The sequence below is a fragment of the Oncorhynchus kisutch genome, linkage group LG14 (genome assembly GCF_002021735.2).
Source record: "Oncorhynchus kisutch isolate 150728-3 linkage group LG14, Okis_V2, whole genome shotgun sequence".
Taxonomy (NCBI): Eukaryota; Metazoa; Chordata; class Actinopteri; order Salmoniformes; family Salmonidae; genus Oncorhynchus; species Oncorhynchus kisutch.
In genome coordinates this window covers 69,743,242-69,768,031 of record NC_034187.2, presented here as the reverse complement: position 1 = coordinate 69,768,031, position 24,790 = coordinate 69,743,242, and the positions used below count along the sequence as shown (strand labels likewise).

The following is a 24,790-nucleotide window of genomic DNA, read 5'->3' as shown; positions in this document are numbered from 1 at the left end:
ATCATTGACGTTCATATTGTCACGGTCATTATGGTCTCTGTTCAGACAAAACATGCAGAGATCTCAAGTTTAAACAACTCAAATACCAGATGGAATTTGCCTGTAAGTAATGAACATATTCATAGTCTCATTTCAATAGCCAAAGAAAACTTATTTTGAAAAAATTATGTTATGTGACTTTGTCTAGCAAGAGCATTGTCCCTAAACCAATGTTTTGCCATTCGGCCACAATTCATTATTCTTGGGATATTCTTTTTTTTCACCTATAGTGTTATGGCTTTGTCCAGAAGGTATGAGACTACATGAGCTTGGTGTGTGAATGAGAGACTTGTATTACAACCACTTTATTTCTCCACTTTATTTCTCCATTCCTCTACGGCTGGCCATGCTTTCTTCCTGGCTAACCCCAACCACTTTCTTCCTGGCTACCCCAACCCCGGCCAACAGCTCCGCACCCCCCGCAGCTACTAGCCCAAGATTCTCCTGCTTCTCCTTCACCCAAATCCAGATAGCAGATGTTCTGAAAGAGCTGCAAAACCTAGACCCGTACAAATCAGCTGGGCTTAACTGTCACGCCCTGGTCTTAGTATTTTGTGTTTTCTTTATTAATTTGGTCAGGCCAGGGTGTGACATGGGTTTTGTATGTGGTGTGTTTTGTCTTGGGGTTTTTGTTAGGTATTGGGTTTGTATTATAGTAGGGGTATCTAGCATAGTCTATGGCTGTCTGGAATGGTTCTCAATCAGAGGCAGGTGTTTATCGTTGTCTCTGATTGGGAACCATATTTAGGCAGCCATATTCTTTGAGTGTTTCGTGGGTGATTGTTCCTGTCTCTGTGTTTATTGTCACCAGATAGGCTGTATAGGTTTTCACGTTCCGTTTCTTGTTTTTGTATGTTCGTGTTTCATCTTCATTAAAGATGCATCGTATTAACCACGCTGCATTTTGGTCCGACTCTCTTTCGACGGAAGAAAACCGTAACAGAATCACCCACCACAACAGGACCAAGCAGCGTGGTAACGGGTAACAGCAGCAGGAGCAGCGCAAAGAGGAATGGACATGGGACGATGTATTGGACGGCAAGGGTTGCTACACCTGGGAGGAGATCCTGGCGGGAAAGGATCACCTTCCATGGGAACAGGTGGAGGCAGCTAGGAGAGCAGAGGCAGCTGGAGAGAGGAGCCGGCGATATGAGGGAACACGGCTGGCAAGGAAGCCCGAGAGTCAGCCCCAAAAATGTATTGGGGGGGGGGGGATCACAGGGAGTATGGCTATGCCAGGTAGGAGACCTGCGCACACTCCCTGTGCTTACCGGGGGGCTAGAGAGACCGGGCAGGCACCGTGTTATGCTGTGGTGCACACGGTGTCTCCAGTGCGGGTGCATAGCCCGGTGCGGTACATTCCAGCTCCGCGTATCGGCCGGGCTAGAGTGAGCATCGAGCCAAGTGCCATGAAGCCGGCTCTACGCATCTGGTCTCCAGTGCGTCTCCTTGGGCCGGCTTACATGGCACCAGCCTTGCGCTCGGTGTCTCCGGCTCGCCTGCATAGCCCAGTGCGGGCTATTCCACCTCGCCGCACTGGCAGGGCGACTGGGAGCATTCAACCAGGTAGGGTTGGGCAGGCTCGGTGCTCAAGAGCTCCAGTGCGCCTGCACGGTCCGGTCTATCCAGTACCACCTCCACACCCCAGCCCTCCGGTAGCAGCTCCCCGCACCAGGCTTCCTGTGCATGTTCTCGGCCCAGTACCACCAGTGCCAGCACCACGCATCAGGCCTACAGTGCTGCCAGAGCCTTCTTCCTCTACAGCGCAGCCGGAGTCTCCCGCCTGTTCAGAGCTGCCAGTCTGCAAGGAGCTGCCAGTCTGCAAGGAGCTGCCAGTCTACAAGGAGCTGCCAGTCTGCAAGGAGCTGCCAGAGCTGCCAGTCTGCAGGATGCCGCCAGAGCTGCCAGTCTGCAAGGAGCCGCCAGAGCTGCCAGTCTGCAAGGAGCCGCCAGAGCTGTCAGTCAGCATGGAGCAGCCAAAGCCGCCAGTCAGCATGGAGCAGCCAGATCCGCCAGTCAGCATGGAGCAGACAGAGCAGCCAGTCAGCATGGAGCAGCCAGTCAGCATGGAGCAGCCAGTCAGCATGGAGCAGCCAGAACAGCCAGTCAGCATGGAGCAGCCAGAGCTGCCAGTCAGCATGGAGCAGCCACAGCTGCCAGTCAGCCAGCATCTTCTTCCATTTTGGTCCGACTCTCTTTCGACAGAAGAAAACCGTAACATTAACAATCTGGACCCTCTATTTCTGAAACTATCTGCCGCCATTGTTGCAACCCCCATTACCAGCCTGTTCATCCTCTCTTTTGTATCGTCCGAGATCCCGAAAGATTGAAAGCTGCCACGGTCATCCCATCTTCAAAGGGGGTGACACTCTAGACCCAAACTGTTATAGACCTACAGTATATCCACCCTGCCCTGCCTTTCTAAAGTCTTCGAAAGCCAAGCTAATAAACAGATCACTGACCATTTCGAATCCGACCGTACCTTCTCCGCTGTGCAATCCGGTTTCCGAGCTGGTCACGGGTGCACCTTAGCCACGCTCAAGGTACTAAACAATATCATAACCGCCATCAATAAAAGACAGTACTGTGCAGCCGTCTTCATCGACCTGGCCAAGGCTTTCGACTCTGTCAATCACAGTATTCTTTTTGGCAGACTCAACAGCCTTGGTTTCTCAAACGACTGCCTCGCCTGGTTCACCAACTACTTCTCAGACAGAATTCAGTGTGTCAAATCGGGCTTGTTGTCCGGACCTCTGGCAGTCTCTATGGGGGTACCACAGGGTTCAATTCTCGGGCTGACTCTCTTCTCTGTATATATCAACGATGTTGCTCTTGCTGGGGGTGATTCCCTGATCCACCTCTACGCAGACGACACCATTCTGTATACATCTGGCCCTTCTTTGGACACTGTGTTAATTAACCTCCAAACGAGCTTCAATGCCATACAACATTCCTTCCGTGGTCTCCAACTGCTCTTAAACGCTAGTAAAACTAAATGCATGCTTTTCAACCGTTCGCTGCCCACACCCGCCCGCCCGACTAGCATCACCACCCTGGACGGTTCTGACTGAATATGTGGACAACTACAAATACCTAGGTGTCTGGCTAGACTGTAAACTCTCCTTCCAGACTCACATTAAACATCTCCAATCCAAAATTAAATCCAGAATTGGCTTCCTATTTCACAACAAAGCCTCCACTCACACCGCCAAATATACCCTCGTAAAACTGACTACACTACCGATCCTCGACTTCGGCGATGTCATTTACAAAATAGCTTCCAATACTCAGCAAACTGGATGCAGTTTATCACAGTGCCATCCGTTTTGTCACCAAAGCCCCTTATACCACCGACCACTGTGACCTGTATGCTTTAGTCGGCTGGCCCTCGATACATATTCGTCTCCAGACCCACTGGCTCCAGGTAATCTATAAGTCTATGCTAGGTAAAGCTATGCCTTATCTCAGCTCACTGGTCACGATAACAACACCCGCTCCAGCAGGTATATCTCACTGGTCATCCCCAAAGCCAACACCTCATTTGGCCACCTTTACTTCCAGTTCTCTGCTGCCAATGACTGGAAAGAATTGCAAAAATCGCAGAAGCTGGAGATTTATATTTCCCTCACTAACTTTAAACATCAGATATCTGAGCAGCTAACCAATCACTGCAGCTGTACGCTGCAGCCCATCTGTAAATAGCCCACCCAATCTACCTACCTCATCCCCATATTGTTTTTAATTACTTTTCTGCTCTTTTGTACACCAGTATTTCTACTTGCACATCATCATCTGCTCATCAATCACACCAGTGTTAATTTGCTAAACTGTAATTACTCCGCAACTATGGCCTATTTATTGCCTTACCTCCATTTTCACACACTGTATATAGACTTTCTTTTTTTTCTATTGTGTAATTGACTGTAAGCTTGTTTAAAATTAAATAAATAAATATTTGAAGGGTACCTACTTAAGGACTTCATAACACATTCATAATCCATACAGTACATGACACATTCATAGACAGTACATTACCTAAATATCTTCAGTATGCAATCTGACTGTTATAAGGCCATGAGTTTGAATCAGGTTCATTCTCTCAGGTAAGACTGTAGACCCCCCCACACATGTACAGTATGTGTTCATAAAATACCTTGAAGCCATAGGTTCTGTTCAGAGAACCGTAGCGAGGTGTCCCTGGGTTCTCACAGGTAGTACGGGTCGGTTCTGAGAGAAGAAGACAAAGGAGAAAGTTTGTATAATATTATGTTAGAGACCTTTAACTATGTACAGTATCTCTGGCTGGGGATGCAGCCTATGCAGGCACTTGAGACATACAGTCTGCCGTCCAAATGACACCCTATTCCCTTTATAATGCACTAACTTTGACCAGGGCCCATTGGACTTTGGTCAAAAGTAGTGCACTATATAGGGAATAGGGTGTCATTTGGGACACAGATACAGTAACAGCTATAGTTCCCATAATGATTCAACATAGCTTACCGCAGTCATACCCAGCCTAAAACAGAAGTGTATGTCATTGTGTGATTGCGTGTGTGTGTGTGTGTGTGTGTGTGTGTGTGTGTGTGTGTGTGTGTGTGTGTGTGTGTGTGTGTGTGTGTGTGTGTGTGTGTGCGCGTGTGTGTGCACGTCAGTGTGAGTGCTTGTGAAATTAATATCTCTCCATCATGCAGCTGCAGCGGTACTGTAACAAAACAACAAAACAGTAAGTGTCTTTAATATACTAGGCAGAATACCCAGTAGGGGGCAGTGTTGCTGCAGAGTTGCAGCAGCATCGGGCCCAGCTGTGTGGCTGTGTGGAGGGAAGCAGCATCATTAGGATGTAGAGGACATCCTCAGCCTGACGCATAGACCTGGATTCAATGCAGCCTCAGAAAATGACAGCAGCACACACCTCCACCACTGCCTACCTAGCTAACCCACACAGCAACGTAACATAGCTAACACTATCGTGTCTGCCTCCTCTCTTCTGTATGAAAACGGAAATGCAGTCTGGGAAATGATTGTGCGAACTAAACATAATTAAGTGAAAACAATAGTTTGCGCCTGTCAAATGAGGCCTGTCTGTACAGAACCCGGTTTGGTTCAATTACATAAATGCCGCCTCTCCCCACCCTCTCTCCCCACACTCAGACACACACACTCAGACACACACACTCAGACTCAGTCACACATACAAATAACCCCCTCCCCTCCCTCTCCACTCCACACACTCACAGCAGGAACATCTCATCCCAAGCAATTCTCATCATCCTGAGAGGTCCGTCTTGGAATATATGGCATTTCATAAATACTACATATTTATGAAGACAGTATTTGTCCTACAATGTCTGTGCCTCTGTACCTTTGTGGATATTTGTACTCAAACAATATGTGTTGCATGTTGTGATTTTTTTTAATTTTATTTATTTAACCTTTATTTAACCAGGTAGGCTAGTTGAGAACAAGTTCTCATTTGCAACTGCGACCTGGCCAAGAAAAGCATAGCAGTGTGAACAGAAAACACAGAGTTACACATGGAGTAAACAATAAACAAGTCAATAACACAGTAGAGAAAAAAAAGGGGAGTCTATATACATTGTGTGCAAAAGGCATGAGGAGGTAGGCGAATAAGTGATAAATGATCAGATGGTCATGTGATGTGATAACATTATATGAGACTACTTTGTCATTGCCTTATCAGTTACAGTCAAGATGATCTTAAGGTAACTGTATGTCATAAGAATACCTTTTCAATATGACAACAGTTAAAAGGGGCAATCTGCATTTTGAACCAATTAAAAACAACAACTGCAGATTGCCCCTTTAACCATATTTTGACAAAGGACTACATAGCACTGTCATACCAGATGACATAAACAGTCATGGCATCTGATGAACAGCATATGACACACACAGCCATGTCACAAACAATGTTTAGATCAGCTAGTTAGCTATGTTGAAAACTAGTCCAAATATTTCCCTCTACATTTCAGCATATAGTCACATCTTGTTGGCATATCAGTCTGATAATTGAGCCTCATTGATTTCAAGAGTCAAAAAGGGGGTGCTTATATTTGTCTTGTTTAACCTGTACAGAGTATAGTGAAATGGAAATGTGTTTTTTGCATATCCCACTCCCCCTTAGACACCCTCGGAGACTGGGGTCACAGCCAGGGATCAGTGACCCTGGAGGAATTAGTGTTAAGTGCCTTGCTCAAGGGCAGATTGACAGATTTCTTATCTCGTCGGCTCGGGGATTGGAATTAGCAATCTTTGGTCACTGGCCCGACTGTCTAAACACCATCGCAATCCGGCACCCATAAATCACAGCCACCATAATGAGCTATACTGTATTTAAACTCAGGCTACCCTCAATGTTCATTTCTGTAGTACAATATACGGTTGCCCAGTACTAAACAGATAACAATTGACTTGTTGCTAATGGTCTAATGATCCAGTGACAAAAGGGGCCTATGACTTGAATATTCAATTAGTGAAATAAAGCCAATTATCAGCTAGTCATATCGATGTGTGAAGGGTGCCTCCTGTAGGGACCTGGATGAGGTGCTTAATCAGATAAGGATTCAGGAGAAGTCTCACAGACACTAAATAGATAATTACAGCAGGTAAGTTAAAGATGCCAGGAAAGGGAGGACATCAAACATATACTATATGATATGAGTGACAACTAGGGTTGCAACATGCGAGTAACTTTCTCAAAATTCAATAGTTTTGGAAGATTTCTGGAATCAGGATGGAACAAGCAGGAAATCTGGGAATATTCCAATTAGTATTTCCAGAAAAACCTGGGAATTGTGGTAAAGTTACCGGACTTTTGCAACCCTAGTGACAACAAAGCCCACGGGCTAGATTCCTGGACACAGATTAAGCCTACTCCTGGTCTAAAAAAGTCTAGGTTGTTGCCAATATATCCTCCAAACACCGGCTTCGAGAGCATTTTCACTTCATACAACGGGTAAATGGTAAATAATTTATGGTGTCATTTTGGAGTAACTTTCTCACTCATCATTATTCAAGATAATTATTCACAAGCTTGATGTAGTCATTGCATTCTATGCATATGGGACCAAATACTTCACTTTTTATCACTTTAATACACATGTAAGTGAATTTGTCCCAATACTTTAGGCCCCCTAAAATGGGGGGACTATGTACAAAAAGTGCTGTAATTAATAAACAGTTCACCCGATATGGATGAAAATACTCTCTTATAAAGCTGACAGTCTGCACTTTAGCCTCATAGTCATTGTATCATTTTGAATACAAAGTGCTGGAGAACAGAGCCCCAAAAAACAAAAATGTGTCACTGTCCCAATACTTTTGGAGCTCACTGTACATGCAGAAATACAGATATTAAAATAAACAATTCTGAAAATCACCCTGCAATAGAGCATGCTGGGTAATATGATATATGGCTCTATGTAGATCCCTTCTTTGCCTTCCAAAGAATCATCAAAGAAGCATTTCTTCCAAAAAGGGTTCTTCAGATCAAAAAATGGTTATTGGTAGGATCCTATCCCCCCACATAGAACTCTTTTGGAAAAAAAAATCTACGAGTATACGCTACAGCTAGAAGTGAAACTAGACAATGGTATCAGCCAGCTGTGAAGGCTAGGGCCAGGAGAATGTCACTAGTGTGCCCCTGATGTAACTGAATCCCCCTACAGCCATTCCTACACATTTCATATCTTGACAGGCTCCATTCTTCTCCCCCGTCAATACACTCTCTCCTCTCGGAGGGCACTAAAAGGAATGACCCTGCCTTTTCTGGAATACTCTTATCAATAAGAGATGTGTGTGGAGGTTAGGGCTGCAGCCATTATAGTGCACTACTTTGACAACGGCCCATAGGCTTCTGGTCAAAAGTAGTGCACTATATAGGGAATAATGTGCCATTTGGGACGTAGTCTTGGTATACTTCAGGTGGCCCAGTGTCAGAGGGAGGACATTGATTCCAGTTGTTTGACATAGTTAAATAGTTTACAAGCTGTGCTTTAAGGCACGCAAAGAACGCTAGAAATAGGAAACAGAGATGATGTACTCTAGAGGAATAAAGAGAGGGGCAGAAAGGTTATGGGTGTGTATATACACTGAGCATACAAAACATATTGAGTATAGCATATAAAAAATGCAGTAATGACGCTTTGGGGCCAAGTATCACACATAGGACAGATGTACACCGAGTTGTATATGCTGTGCGACCCTCACGCTTTGTGGGACACGGGCACACACACACAGTAGATGCTTACCTATACAGCGAGGCTGGAATCCGCTCCAGGAGCCGTCGGCCTGGCACATGCGTGTAGTGGAGCCCACCGGGAGATAGGGGGCGGTACAGCTGAACAACACCTCTGACTGGTAGATGAAGCTGCGTCCCTCTCTGGAGCCATAGGCAGGCACACCAGGGTCCCCACAGAACTTGGCTACAACAACAGATCAAGAATAGGAGATCAAAATAAACATTAAAAAAACCACACAGGAGCAGTGTTACCGGCTTCTCCCCCGGCGCGGTGTTGATTGAACTTCAGAAAGAAGAGAGCGGGAATTAGACCAGAAAAATCACACGAGTAAAGTCACCGGGTTTTGCCCCTGTGCGGGTTCGCTCCTCCTGCCACAGTATCTCTTTGTATCTTCGATCCTGGCAGGTACCATGGGAGAAGAAGATGGAGTCTTACAGACCAGACAGACATGAATGACATCGACCCTCAAAGGGCTCAAAGCGGTCGTTGAGTGCTGACCATCTGTGGCTGTCCAGCAAACACTTGGTCCGTCCAGAAAGAATCCATAATTGATGTTGACGTCATGCTTGGCTGATACATTATAAATGTGCCAAGCAAGACTCCCTCTCTTACTGTCTGGGTACTAGGAGGACTACAAACTTGACTTTTTCTTGATGAATAATAGATACACTGTCAAGATATAAAAAAGAGAGGAAGAGGAAGAGAGAGCAGAGAGGGGTTTTGAGAGACCAGGGAGAGTAGACAGAGATGTAAAGAGAAGAAGAAGAAGTAGAAGAAGAGGAGGAAGAAGAGGAAGAATACAAATAAAAGTGTGCTCCCTGCAAGTTTACAAAGTCACAGGCAGCCATACTTTATTTCATTCCCATAGCTGCTGCTGCACGTTGCTTCAACGTTCTGAAGGGTGGGGTATTAGAACTACCTTGATGATTTACTGACCCTTTAACATGCTCTCCTCTTCACCCCTCCAGCCCTCTACATCCTCCTCCTCTTCACCCCTCCACCCCTCTACATCCTCCTCCCCTTCACCCCTCCAGCCCTCTACATCCTCCTCCTCTTCACCCCTCCAGCCCTCTACATCCTCCTCCTCTTCACCCCTCCAGCCCTCTACATCCTCCTCCCCTTCACCCCTCTACATCCTCCTCCCCTTCACCCCTCCAGCCCTCTACATCCTCCTCCCCTTCACCCCTCCAGCCTTCTACATCCTCCTCCCCTTCACCCCTCCAGCCCTCTACATCCTCCTCCTCTTCACCCCTCCAGCCCTCTACATCCTCCTCCCCTTCACCCCTCCAGCCCTCTACATCCTCCTCCCCTTCACCCCTCCAGCCTTCTACATCCTCCTCCCCTTCACCCCTCCAGCCCTCTACATCCTCCTCCCATTCACCCCTCCAGCCCTCTACATCCTCCTCCCCTTCACCCCTCCAGCCCTCTACATCCTCCTCCCCTTCACCCCTCCAGCGATCTACATCCTCCTCCCCTTCAACCCTCCAGCCCTCTACATCCTCCTCCCCTTCACCCCTCCAGCGATCTACATCCTCCTCCCCTTCAACCCTCCAGCCCTCTACATCCTCCTCCTCTTCACCCCTCCAGCCCTCTACATCCTCCTCCCCTTCACCCCTCCAGCCCTCTACATCCTCCTCCCCTTCACCCCCTCCAGCCCTCTACATCCTCCTCCCCTTCACCCCTCCAGCCCTTTACATCCTCCCCCCCTTCACCCCTCCAGCCCTCTACATCCTCCTCCCCTTCACCCCTCCAGCCCTCTACATCCTCCCCCCTTCACCCCTCCACCCCTCTACATCCTCCTCCCCTTCACCCCTCTACATCCTCCTCCCCTTCACCCCTCCAGCCCTCTACATCCTCCTCCCCTTCACCCCTCCAGCCTTCTACATCCTCCTCCCCTTCACCCCTCCAGCCCTCTACATCCTCCTCCCATTCACCCCTCCAGCCCTCTACATCCTCCTCCCCTTCACCCCTCCAGCCCTCTACATCCTCCTCCCCTTCACCCCTCCAGCCCTCTACATCCTCCTCCTCTTCACCCCTCCAGCCCTCTACATCCTCCTCCCCTTCACCCCTCCAGTCCTCTACATCCTCCTCCCCTTTCACCCTCCAGCCCTCTACATCCTCCTCCCCTTCACCCCTCCAGCCCTCGACATCCTCCTCCCCTTCACCCCTCCAGCCCTCTACATCCTCCTCCCCTTCACCCCTCCAGCCCTCTACATCCTCCTCCCCTTCAACCCTCCAGTCCTCTACATCCTCCTCCCCTTCACCCCTCCAGCCTTCTACATCCTCCTCCCCTTCACCCCTCCAGCCCTCTACATCCTCCTCCCCTTCACCCCTCCAGCCCTCTACATCCTCCTCCCCTTCAACCCTCCAGCCCTCTACATCCTCCTCCCCTTCACCCCTCCAGCCCTCTATATCCTCCTCCCCTTCACATCTCCAGCCCCCTAGATCCTCCTCCCCTTCACCCCCTCCAGCCCTCGTACCCTCTACTTCCTCCTCCCCTTCACCCCCTCCACCCTCTACATCCTCCTCCCCTTCACCCACTCCACCCCTCCTACCCTCTACATCCTCCTCCCCCCCACCCCTCTACATCCTCCTCCTCCTCACCCCCTCAACCCCTCCTCCGACTCTCGTTTGAAGCCCTGTCTGATGACCCACTGGGGCAGGCAGATAAGAACTCATTAATTATGTGCAGATTACTAATGATTACCCCCTCCGCTCTTCACTCTGTCATACGGAGACTGACAGATGGGTTGGCAGAGGCTGAGAGACATGTAGGTAAACTAAACATGAAGGCGAGTGGGTGAATTATGATTCCCTGGGTGTCTTTCTGTATAGAAAATTCTCCAGGTGTAGAATTGATGGTTGGGTCTTCTGATGTTCAAATGTACTTTCCAAGGTCTCTGAGTTATGAACTTATAGGTGAATTATGATTCTCTGGCTTGTTGTATGCTAGAGACCGAATCCTCAATAGGTGTAGGAAAGATGGTTGAATCCTCTGATGTTCAAATATGTCTTCTAAGGTTTCTGAGTCTGAGAGAAAAAAACAGTGGCATCGAAGTTAATTCCCCTGCATTATTTATAATTCCCTCTAACAACGGGACTGAAGCCTTGTCTCAGCAAGACTGAAACTTTTTTAAACAAAGGCTTTTCACAAATCCGCGATTGTAAACGCAGCAGACATTGTAACTTTTGAGCAGAGTTCCAAGGAGATGGCACTGGTTTGAGAAAATCTGCCAAAAATATATAACCACCTAATGTAGAGTGACTTGTTCTCCCTTCAGTTCTGTGTACGTGTGTGTGTGCATGTGTGTGTGTGATTGTATGTGTGTGTGTATGAGCGCGCGTTAGTGTGTGTATGGACGTTTTGGATTGTGTATGAGGGTGATTGCTATATGTGTGTGTGCGTGTGTGTCTTGCTCATACGTTTTGGGATGATTCAGCAGCTGTCCACTTGTCTGTCATTGGGCATAGCTGCTCATCATGGTGGAATCCCTCCACTTATTGCCTCCCATCACCTGCCCTTTAACAGGAGGCCTCTGCTTGGCTTTTCAATTCAATACCATGTTATCTGCAGTTCATCACAGTTCCCCAAATCAAAGTGATGGAGAATCGAGGGGCATTAATGCCCAAACGATTGAGGGTGACTGATGTCCCTACAACAGGGGGAAGTTCGTCATTGGCTTCATTCTGAAGCCATTTGTTTCAAATGCAGTGTCGGATACCAGATCACCTGGTTGAATGGAAAAACACAGAACTATAATCCAGCAGAGACACAACCTTTTTCAGTTGCACTTTAGTGTGCATTGCTGACTTAAAAGGGTAACAAATTAAAACAAATTGTATTTGTCACCTGCGCCAAGCCCTTAACTAACAGTGCAGTTCAAGAAGAGTTAAGAAAATATTTACCAAGTAGGCTAAAATAAAAAGTCATAATAAAAAGTAACTTAAGAAGAATAACGAGGCTATATACAGGGGGCCGAGTCAGAGTGCGAGTCAGTGTGCGGGGGGGGGGGGGGGGTACAGGTTAGTTGAGGTAATTTGTACATGTAGGTGGTGGTAAAGTGACTATGCATAGATAATAAACAATGAGTAGCAGCAGTGTCTGGTGGCGATTATATTAATTGTTCAGCAGTCTTATGGCTTGGAAGCTGTTGAGGAGCCTTTTGGTCCTAGACTTGGCGCTCCAGTACCGCTTGCCGTGCGGTAGCAGTGAAAACAGTCTATAACTTGGGTGAATGGAGTCTCTAACAATTTTATGGGCTTTCCCCTGACACCATCTATTGTACAGGTCCTGGATGGCAGGAAACTTGGCCCCAGTGATGCACTGGGCCGTTCGCAAAACCCTCTGTAGCGCCTTACGGTCAGATGCCCAGCAGTTGCCATACCAGGCGGTGATGCAACTGCCAGGATGCTCTCGATGGTGCAGCTGTAGAACCTTTTGAGGATCTGGGGACCCATGCCAAATCTTTTCAGTCTCCTGAGGGGGAAAAGGTTTTGTCGTGCCCTCTTCACGACTGTCTTTTATTTTTGGTCTGGTATTTTTGGGCCATGATAGTTCAATGGTGATGTGGACACCAAGGAACTTGAAACTCTCGACCTGCTCCACTACAGCCCCGTCGATGTTAATGGGGGCCTGTTCGGCCTGTCTTTTCCTGTAGTCCACGATCAGCTCCTTTGTCTTGCTCACATTAAGGGAGAGGTTGTTGTCCTGGCACCACACTGCCAGTTCTCTGACGTCCTCCCTATAGGCCCTATAGGTCTCATCGTTGTCGGTGATCAGGCCTATCACCGTTGTGTCATCAGCAAACTTAATGATGGTGTTGGAGACGTGTTTGGCCACACAGTCGTGGGGCAACAGGGAATACAGGAGTGGACAAAGTACACACCCCTGAGAGGCCCCAGTCTTAAGGATCAGCGTGGCAGTGTGGCAGTGCGGGGGCACCGGTGTCATGTAATTAAGGTAATTATGTACATGCAGGAAGGGTTATTAAAGTGGCTATGCATAGATAATTATAGAGAGTAGCAGCAGCGTGGAGGGGGGTGCAAATAGTCCGGGTAGCCATTTGATTAGATGTTCAGGAGTCTTATGGCTTGGGGATAGAAGCTGGTCAGAAGCCTCTTGGACCTAGACTTGGCACTCCAGTACCGCTTGCCGTGCGGTAGCAGAGAGAACAGTCTATGACTAGGGTGGCTGAAGTCTTTGACAATTTTTAGGGCCTTCCTCTGACACCGCCTGGAATAGAGGTCCTGGATGGCAGGCAGCTTGGCCCTAGTGACGTGCTAGGCCATACCCACTACCCTCTGTAGGGCCTTGTGGTCGGAAGGCCGAGCAGTTGCCATACCAGGCAGTGATGCAACCCGTCAGGATGCTCTTGATGGTGCAGCTGTAAAAACTTTTGAGGATCTGAGAACTCATGACAAATCTTTTCAGTCTCCTGGGGGGGGAAAAGGTTTTCTCGTGCCCTCTTCACGACTGTCTTGGTGTGCTTGGATCATGTACGTTTTTTGGTGAGATGGACGCCAAGGAACTTGAAGCTGTCAACCTTCTCCACTACAGCCCTGTCGATGAGAATGGGGGCATGCTCGATCCTCCTTTTCCTGTAGTCCACAATCATCTCCTTAGTCTTGATCATGTTGAGGGAGAGGTTGTTGTCCTTGCACCACACGGTCAGGTCCATGACCTCCTCCCTATAGGCTGTCTCATCGTTGTCGGTGATCAGGCCTACCACTGTTGTGTCATCAGCAAACGTAATGATGGTGTTGGAGTTGTGCCTGGCTGTGCAGTCATGAGTGAACAGGGAGTACAGGAGGGCACTGAGCACGCACCCCTGAGGGGCCCCCGTGTTGAGGATCAGAATGCCGGATGTGTTGTTACCTACCCTTACCACCTGGGGGTGGCCCGTCAGGAAGTCCAGTATCCAGATGCAAAGTGAGGTGTATAGTCCCAGGGTCCTTAGCATAGTGATGAGCTTTGAGGGCACTATGGTGTTGAACGCTGAGCTGTAGTTTTTGAATAACATTCTCAAATAAGTGTTCCTTTTGTCCAGGTGGGAAAGGACAGTGTGGAGTGTAATAGAGATTGCATCATCTGTGGATCTGTTGGGGCGGTATGCAAATTGAGTGGGTCTAGGGTTTCTGGGATAATGGTGTTAATGTGAACCATGACCAGCCTTTCAAAGCATTTCATGGCTACAGACGTGAGTGGTAAGGGTTGGTAGTCATTTAGGCAGGTTACCTTAGTGGTCTTGGGTGTTCTTGGAGGTCTGCTTGAAACATGTTGGTATTACAGACTCAGACAGAGATAGGTTGGTCAGCAAAAGGTGCTCGGAGTACAAGTCCTGGTAATCCATCTGGCCCAGCGGCCTTGTGAATGTTGACCTGTTTAAAGGTCTTACTCACATCGGCTGCGGAGAGCATGATCATACAGTCATCCAGAACAGCTGATGCTCTCATGCATGTTTCAGTGTTACTTGCCTCGAAGCGAGCATAGACGTTTTTTAGATCATCTGGTAGGCGTGTGTCACTGGGCAGCTCTTGACTGTGCTTCTCTTTGTAGTCTGTAATAGTTTGCAAGCCCTGCCACATCTGACAAGTGTCGGAGCCATTTTAGTAAGATTCGATCTTAGTCCTGCATTGATGCTTTGCCTGTGTGATGGTTCATCGGAGGGCATAGCGGGATTTCTTATACGTTTCTGGGTTAGAGTTCTGCTCCTTGAAAGCAGCAGCTCTAACCTTTAGCTCAGTGCAAATGTTGCCTGTAATCCATGGCTTCTGGTTGGGGTATGTACGTACAGTCACTGTGGGGATGATGTCCTCGATTAACTTATTGATAAAGCCAGTGACTGATGTGATGTACTCCTCAATGCCATCAGAAGAACTCTGGAACATATTCCAGTCTGTGATAGCAAAACAGTCCTGTAGTTTAGCCTCTGCTTCATCTGACCACTTTTTTATAGACCGAGTTACTGGTGCTTCCTGCTTTAATTTTTGCTTCTAAGCAGGAATCAGGAGTTATGGTCAGATTTCCCAAATGGAGGGCGAGGGAGAGCTTTGTACACGTTTCTGTGTGTGGAGTAGAGGTGGTCTAGAATTTTCCCCCTCTGGTTGCAGCTTTAACATGCTGATAGAAATTTGGTGAAACTGATTTAAGTTTCCCTGCATTAAAATCCCCGGCCATTCGGAGCACCTTCTTTAGATGAGCTTAATCCTGTTTGCTTATGGCGGAATACAGCTAATTTAGTGTGGTTTTAGTGCCAGCCTCGCTCTGTGGTGATATGTAGACAGCTATGAAAAATACAGATGAAAACTTTCTAGGTAGATAGTGTGGTCTACAGCTTATCATGAGTTACTCTACTTCAGGCGAGTAAAACCTTGAGACTTCCTTTGATATCATGCACCAGCTGTTTTTAACATAAATGCATAGGCCCCCACCCCATGTCTTAACAGAGGCTGCTGTTCTGTCTTTCAGATAGAGTGTATAATCCGCCAGCTGAATGTTGTTAATGTCGTTGTTCAGCCACGACTCGGTGAAACATAATATATTGCCGTTTTTAATGTCCCGTTTGTAGGATATACGTGCTTTCAGTTCGTCCCATTTATTTTCCAGCGCTAGAACGTTAGCTATCACAACAGAAGGCAAAGGCAGGTTAGCCACTTGTCACCTGATCTTCGCAAGGCACCCTGATCTTTTGCCTCGAAATCTCAGTTTCCTTCTCCAGTGAATCACGGGGCAGCAACATTGTGTACAGAAGAAGTTACGAACAACGCAAAAAAACTAAAACAAAATAGCATGATTGGTTGAGAGCCGATAAGATGGCAGCCCTACCCTCCGGCGCCATCAAAAAACAACAGGGAAATAACACACTAACAACAGAGATATAACACTGTAACAAGAGGGAAATAACAGGGTAACGACAGGGAAATAACAGAAACAAGAGGGAAATAACACGGTAACAACAGGGAAATAACACAGTAATAAGATAGAAATATCAGGAATCAACAGGGAAAGAAGACAGTAACAACAGGGAAATAACACAGTAACAACAGGGATATAACACTGTAACAAGAGGGAAATAACAGGGTAACGACAGGGATATAACACGGCAACTAATAACATGTTATTGTCACATACACATGGTTAGCAGATGTTAATGCGAGTGTAGTGAAATGCTTGTGCTTCATGTTCCGACAGTGCAGTAATATCTAACAAGAAATCTAACAATTCCCCAACAACTACCTAATACACACAAATCTAAAGGGGTGAATAAGAATATGTACATATAAATATATGGATGAGCGACGGCTGAGCGGCATACGCAAGGTGCAGTAGATGGTATAAGGTACAGTATATACATATGAGGGAGTTGCAGCTGCGGTTGAGGGCGGTGCAGTTGCCGTACCATGCTGTGATACAGCCCGACAGGATGCTCTCGATTGTGCATCTATAAAAGTTTAGCAGGGTTTTAACTGACAACACAAATTTCTTCAGCTTCCTGAGGTTGAAGAGGCGCTGTTGTGCCTTCTTCACCACACTGTCTGTGTGGGTGGACTATTTCAGTTTGTCTGTGATATGTACGCAGAGGAACACTGCTGTCCCTTTGATGTGGATAGGGGGCTGCTCCCTCTGCTGTTTCCTGAAGTCCATGATCATCTCCTTTGTTTTGTTGACGTTAAGTGAGAGGTTGATTTCCTGACACCACACTCCGAGTGCCCTCACTTCCTCCCTGTAGGCTGTCTCGTTGTTGTTGGTAATCAAGCTCACTACTGTTGTGTCGTCTGCAAACTTCAAGATTGAGTTGGAGGTGTGCATGGCCACGCAGTCGTGGGTGAACAGGGAGTACAGGGGGCTGAGCACGCACACCCTTGTGGGGCCCCAGTGTTGAGGGTCAGCGAAGTGGAGATGTTGATTCCTACTTTCACCACCTGGGAGCAGCACGTCAGAAAGTCCAGGACCCAATTGCACAGGGCGGGGTTGAGACCCAGGGCCTCCAGCTTGATGATGAGCTTGGAGGGTACCATGGTGTTGAATGCTGAGCTGTAGTCAATGAACAGCATTCTTACATAGGTATTCCTCTTGTCCAGATGGGATAGGGCAGTGTGCAGTGTGATGGCGATTGCATCATCTGTGGACCTGTTGGTGCGGTATGCAAACTGAAGTGGGTCAAGGGTGGCTGGTAAGTTGGAGGTGATAAAATCCTTGACTATTCTCGCAAAGCACTTCATGATGACAGAAGTGAGTGCTACGGGGCGATTAGTCATTTAGTTTAGTTACCTTTACCTTCTTGGGTATAGGAACAATGTTGGTCATCTTGAAGCATGTGGGGACAGCTGACTGGGATAACGATTGATTGAATGTGTCCGTATACACACCAGCCAGCTGGTCTGCGCATGCTCTGAGGACGCGGCTGGTGATCCCGTCTGGGCCAGCAGCCCTGCGAGGGTTTAAATGTCTTACTCATGTCGGCCATGGAGAAGGAAAGGGGCGAAGTCCTTGTTAGCGGGAAATAACGCGTTAACAACAGGGAAATAACACAGTAACAACAGGGAAATAACACAGTAACAACAGGGAAATAACACTGTAACACCAGGGAAATAACACAGCAACAACAGGGAAATAACACAGCAACAACAGGGAAATAACACAGCAACAACAGGGAAATAACACAGCAACAACAGGGAAATAACACAGCAACAACAAGGATATACAATGGTAACGACAGGGAAATAACACAGCAACAACAGGGAAATAACACTGTAACACCAGGGAAATAACACAGTAACACCAGGGAAATAACACAGTAACACCAGGGAAATAACACAGTAACAACAGGGAAATAACACAGCAACAACAGGGAAATAACACAGCAACAACAGGGAAATAACACAGCAACAACAGGGAAATAACACAGTAACACCAGGGAAATAACACAGTAACACCAGGGAAATAACACAGTAACAACAGGGAAATAACACAGCAACAACAGGGAAATAACACAGCAACAGGGAAATAACACAGCAACAACAGGGAAATAACACAGCAACAACAGGGAAATAACACAGCAACAACAGGGAAATAACACAGCAGCAACAGGGAAATAACACAGCAACAACAGGGAAATAACACAGCAACAACAGGGAAATAACACAGCAACAACAGGGAAATAACACAGCAACAGCAAGGATATAAAATGGTAACGACAGCAAATTAACAGGAAACAAAAAGGTAACAACACGGTAATCAACTGTTCATAGTTTGTATGAATCTGCTGAGAAAAGGTGACATAGCATTGAATACTTTCTACATAACTTGTGCTTATTACCTGCTATTTATAGTTCTTAATAAAGTACAAAGTACCCTTTGTTCTAACCTTTTCTAATAAAGTTTAGGCTATTGGTTTTAAAAACAAATCACCACTAAAAGTCACTGACTATCTATGGAGTCATAGAACTATAGATACTGTGGACATATTTGCCAAACTGAAACAAGGAAACAAGTACATGAAGAATGCGACAAAATGTCAATTTCACAGGTACACTGAGTGTTAGTACTACTGCAGAGAGTGTGAAGTTGCATCGATGTGCGAGAGAGTGGAAAAAACCATGAGAGGGAGAGGGAGTAGAGAGCGAGAGCAAGAGAGAGCAAGAGAGCAAGAGCAAGAGAGAGCAAGAGAGCAAGAGAGAGAGCAAGAGAGCGAGAGAGAGCGAGAGCAAGAGAGAGCAAGAGAGAGAAAGAGAGAGAGAAAGAGAGAGAAAAAGAGAGAGAAAAAGAGAGCGAGAGAGAGCGAGAGAGAGCGAGAGAGACAGCAAAAGAGAGAGAGCGAGAGAGAGAAAGAGAGAGCGAGAGAGAGAGAGAAAGAGAGAGAGAGAGAGAGCGAGAGAGAGAAAGAGAGAGCGAGAGAGAGAGCGAGAGAGAGAAAGAGAGAGCGAGAGAGAGAGCGAGAGAGAGAAAGAGAGAGCGAGAGAGAGAGCGAGAGAGGAGCACAAAATAACAGAAAACAAAAGAACAGTAGAGAAGAGGAGAGGAGAGTTGGTGCTACTCACGTAGGCACTGAGGCACCATTCCGTTCCAGGTGCCGTTGCCCACGCAGGTGAGGATGGCAGGGAAGGACAGCTCGTACCCGGGGGAGCAGCTGTAGCTCACACTAGTGCCCCACTCAAAGTCTGTGCCCTCCAGGACCCCATTGGAGATGGCAGAGGGTGCCACGCAGGTCACCGCTATGGGGGGAGAGGAGAGGGAGAGAGGGGTGAGAAAGAGGAAAGAGGGTGGGTGTAGTTGGATAGAGGACAGGAATAGGGAGGATGAGAGAGAGGGGAGGGAGGACAGAAAGGCAAAGGGGAGAGGGAGTTTACTCTCTGTGTAATACTGTAGTTAATGCTGAATTACTCTCTTACTTAACCCTCATTATCCCTGTAAGGAATCTCATGAATCAATTAGGGATGAATTATACTTTACCATTCCATTCATTGCATTAAAGCAAACAGTGAACACACAGGAAACCTTTGGAAAAGGGCCACAGCCAGGCTAACAACTAAAACAACACATTCTCAACAACAAAATCTTAGGAAATTAGGTCTAAGGAGTATTTGTGGCTGTGCGAAGCATGACCATGTAGTATAGCTATATAATGTCACCCTTAGTGGACATTTACTGCCAGCTGTCTAACTGAAACAGAACTAATGCTTTTCTCTCAGACCACTAGCCTCCGGGTGTCATGACGACTGCATCCCCAATAGCTACGGAGTGCACTATATAGGGAATAGAGTTCCATTTGGGGTTCAGCCAATGACTGTCTAAACAAACATGAAAGTGTTGGGGGTGGGGGGGGGGGGGGGGGGGGGGCGACGTCAGGGAGGTAGAGAAAGTCAAAGGGACTGTTTGTTTGTCTGAGAGCTGCCTGGGAGTCTCGCTGCGCCCCAGCCTACGCCACGCTTGAGTGGGTGAGAGGGATAGGCTGGATGACTCATGTTGCACTCTGTAGAGTGAGTCTCTCTCTCTCCCATGTCTGTTATTCACACTGACTTCTGCCAACCACTATGTGGAGACAGGTATACTCCTCTCACTGAATTAGAGTAACAGCAGATAAGGCTTTCCAGAACACTGTGGGCAGAAATATATTTTCCAGCAGACTGTACAATAAACACACTCCTCTCACCGAATAGCAGTAAGATAGGCTTTCCAAAATAGTGCACCATGGATACTGCTCTCACTGGATAACAGGAATAGCACTGTAGGTAGGCGTTTGAGCAGGAACAGCACGAGTGGGATATGCAGAGTTCAGAGAGGGGTAATCCAAGAGAATTAGGATTCTATTTTGATGGGGGAAATCTCAGTGTTTGTAGATTACTGGCTAGGCTTGGTGGGTGTTAGGCAGGGTTGTCAATTCTTATGCGGGAGGGGGGGTAGGGGGGGGGGTGATATCTTGAAGGAACCTCATGTGGGAGCTGGCATATAGTTACAAGACAAATTGGTGGTAGGTTTAAAGCAATGTTGTCAAATTGCAGGGGGAGACTTTGGTTGTGTCCAAAATGGTATGCTATTCCCTATATAGTGCACTACTTTTCACCAGAGCCCATTGGTACCCTATTCCCTATATAGTGCACTACTTTTCACCAGAGCCCACTGGCACTCTATTCCCTATATAGAGCACTACTTTTCACCAGAGCCCACTGGCACCTTATTCCCTATATAGTGCACTACTTTTCACCAAAACCCATTGGTACCCTATTCCCTATATAGTGCACTACTTTTCACCAGAGCCCATTGGTACCCTATTCCCTATATAGTGCACTACTTTTCACCAGAGCCCACTGGCACCCTATTCCCTATATAGTGCACTACTTTTCACCAGAGCCCATTGGTACCCTATTCCCTATATAGTGCACTACTTTTCACCAAAACCCTTTGACTGAGAGGGTAGTGATTCCCTCCCAATTATTCAGCTGACTATAAAAACAAACACATTTGTCAAGCCCATTGGCTGTGCTTATTGTCATCTATGTGCTCCGGTAATAAAAGCCATAAACGTGTAATAAGTTCCCAAATGTTCTATTAATATTCTGAATTAGTATTGGACATGCTTGGTGGCTCGTCCATTGAGAGTAGACCAGCTTGCCTTGTACTAAGCTAATGAATAATATGTTTATGCAGTGGTTTCACAGCTGCTCTGACAGCTCCTGCATTTCACAGGCGCAGAACACAAATATTCTCACATACTTATACAGTACATGTACACACACACACACACACACACACACACACACACACACACACACACACACACACACACACACACACACACACACACACACACACACACACACACACACACACACACACACACACACACACACACACACACACACAGCTAGGTACTCAGTTTGTTAAAAGCCAATGTCAGACTTTCACCCAGCCATTTCCATTTTCAGTTTGCTTCCCGACACTTTAACATCCATATTCATAGATCCAACTGTGCATCATAAGAATGCACTGCACCAAGATATCACTCTGCAGCTGTTACATATGTATGTACAACACACTCTCTCACAGAGCCAAGAGATTCAACTCTAACCTGTTCAAATGGATGGCCATATCTGTGTTAATTGTAATTTGTCCAAGATAATGGTAATACAAAGCAGCATTTTATGCAAGTTGAGAAAGCTTTTTTTAGGAAGAAGAGAAACCTTTTCTGCCTGGCATATAGTGTCAACAACAACAAGACAGGATATTACAATAACAAACCAAAGCACAATGCTATCCTGTATTTAAACTCTTCCTCTGTGACTGCTAGCAGGACACAAAGACATCTAGGCTGCTGTTGCTCAGGCAACCCGTGTGGGAAGGGAACCAGCAGGTGTTTAGTGTTACTGTGAATAAGCTATACCAATCTGTATTGAAACTCTGGGACAATGCCAACCTTGATTATTTCCTCCCTGAGACTGGGAGTCATTGAACTATATTCTAAGGTATAGATACAGATTCCAACACTCAAAAAGTATCAAAATAAACAAACCGAAGGCTCATAGGGTTCTAGCTAAAAGTAGTACCCTCTAAAGGGCCCTGTCTTTGAAGGATGTCATGATGCCAGAATGCTATTAAGATATGTTCCACAGAGCATTATGGGTAATGAAGTACATCATGCTACACATGTGTTGCTAGGCCTCACCTTTGCAGGATGCCATGATGCCACTCCAGGTGCCGTTGGAGGTGCAGGTGCGCACGGCTGAGCTGTCAGCCTCCATGGTGTATCCTGGCGCACACAGGAAGGTGATGTTCTGACCAATAGCAAAGTCCTCTCCATACCTCATCCCATTGGCTGGAACCCCAGGGTCACCACAATTTATCACTGTGATGGAAAGAAAGAAAGAAAGAAAGAAAGAAAGAAAGAAAGAAAGAAAGAAAGAAAGAAAGAAAGAAAGAAAGAAAGAGAGAGAGAGAGAGAAAAAGAGAAAGAAAAAGGGGGAAAAAGAGAAAGAAACTAATGAGTGACACAGAGTACTTGGTTGCAGCAAACAAGCACATAACAAAAAAGATACATTCCCAGTAAGAGACTTGACTCTGTAACAAACCATTATGTTTTTTGGCTCTTTTGTGCTATAGATGGTGATATCTATGACGGCGGTCGAAGTGCGATTTAGGCCCCATTGTTGGTCCGGTGTGAGATATGAATCGGGCTGTGACAACAATCGTCGGGAAACCTAATCCACAAATCATCTGAAACTACCCATTTATGCAGCCAGCAACAGATATGTCCACTGAGGAGATACCACCTCGCCTCTTTAATTCACAATGATAGATCTCACTATCACAGGAGAAAATCAATAGCTGTAAGCAGGGGAAGCTGTGTTCTCATACAGGGGTCTCCTGGGTTTAACTTCCATAATCAATTCTGTCGATCTTTTACAACTATCACTCCCTTCTGTTCTATGGATGAACAAACAGGGGCGGTATAGGGAGGAAAGCGGAGAGCAGAATATAGAACGCTGCATGTTTCCAGAGTCTACCTGGGAATTCAGATGAAAAAGGTCAAATAAACACATTAGTACTTCTGTACTCCCATGTGGCTCACAACAAACCCCAAAAGTACTTTCCATATTTATTTTTTCATTTTGGAAAAAAAGTTCCCCCCCTATTGATTTATATATCAATTCCGGAATCACAGTTTTCCATACATGTTGTGTCTTTTGTGGAAAAACGTGTGAATGATGCTTCAGAATCAATCATCGGAGGCGTTAGCTTGTAAAACTGTCTTGGTGGCGTGAACAATGGCTCGACCAAAATGCTAATACGACTCCACCCCCGGATAGCAACCATGCATCACCCTTCTCAGCCTGCTCAATAAACACATGTAAAGACGCATCAATCATTCCTACTTTAACATGCCACAGGCAAGGGATGCTTCCCCAAATAGCACCCTGTTCCCTATATAGCGCAATACTTTTGATCAAAGCACTATGACTATAGGGAATAGGGTGCCATTTTGGGACGTAAACCAAGGTCTCTATGGAAAGAGAGCGAAGTAAAGATAAAAACAGGCCCGGTAAAAAAAATATGGGCACTAAATGGCATACGATCAAAGGCAATGAACCTGGCCTGGAGGAACCAGTATGGTCTGTATGTCTAGTGGGGATATGGAGACAGACAGGCAGTAGTTCATAGATCTAGTCATCCATTTCTGAATGAACTGAATCTGAACCTCTCTACCAGGAGTGGTAGAGAGGAATTATCTACCTGAAGTGGAGTAAGTCTCTCTCACTCTCCTCTTTTTCTCCCTCTTCCTCTCTCTCTCTCTCTTTCTCCCTCTCTATCTCTCTCTTTTTCTCCATCTCTCTCTCCCTCTGTCTATCTCTCTCTGTCTCGCCCCTGGGCCTGGATTTAAATCACATCGACTCCCTGGTGTTGTCTACTCGACTGTGGAGGATCTGAAGAAGTGGGAAGAGCAGAGGAGGGTATGGTAATGTACACAAGGTAACAGAGGCACATAGGGATTGATTTCCTTATCTTGCTGGAGCAGGGGCACAGAGCTCTTCTGACCTTTCCTCTCTCTCAACCCGCAAGTCACTGTATGTGTGACTCCTCCTCGTTCTGTCTCAATCCCTAACCCGCAGGCTACCTTAAAGAGCTTCCTCACTTCGACCAGCTCTCCCTTCCTAGATGAGAGGAGCAGCATTTTGAATTGTCATGAGGAGAGGATGCAAGATTTTGGTTGCATTCCAAATGACACCCTTTCCCCTATATAGTGCACTACATTTGACCAGAGGTGTAGTGCACTACTTTGGTGAAAAGTAGCGCACTATATAGGGAATAGGGTGCAATTTGGGATGCAACTCTGTCTTAAGCCTGAGTCCATTAATTTACGCTATGCCCTATATATGATAGGACCTGATCAAAATAGGTAATCTATGAGAAAAATATATGAAAATGAAAGATCACAATCGAACATAGAAATACATCTGTGTACATTTAGCTGAGTCATATCTACTGTCTATAT

At 46.5% G+C, this 24,790-nt stretch overlaps 1 protein-coding gene across 3 annotated transcripts in view; it reads right to left on the bottom strand.

Annotated features, from left to right (window-relative positions):
• LOC109904406 (CUB and sushi domain-containing protein 3) overlaps positions 1–24,790 on the bottom strand; it is a 657,725-nt gene that overhangs the window by 23,275 nt on the left and 609,660 nt on the right. For all 3 annotated transcript variants that reach the window (XR_004202892.1, XM_031788837.1, XM_031788836.1), the window contains 4 exons: positions 22,466–22,645; positions 19,344–19,517; positions 8,313–8,486; positions 4,193–4,266 (listed from right to left, as the gene is read on the bottom strand). Coding sequence is in view for 2 of the 3 variants with exons in the window: in XM_031788837.1 (XP_031644697.1) it covers positions 4,193–4,266; positions 8,313–8,486; positions 19,344–19,517; positions 22,466–22,645 (602 nt within the window). In the remaining variant the exon portion in view is untranslated. The remainder of the gene's footprint in view (positions 1–4,192; positions 4,267–8,312; positions 8,487–19,343; positions 19,518–22,465; positions 22,646–24,790) is intronic.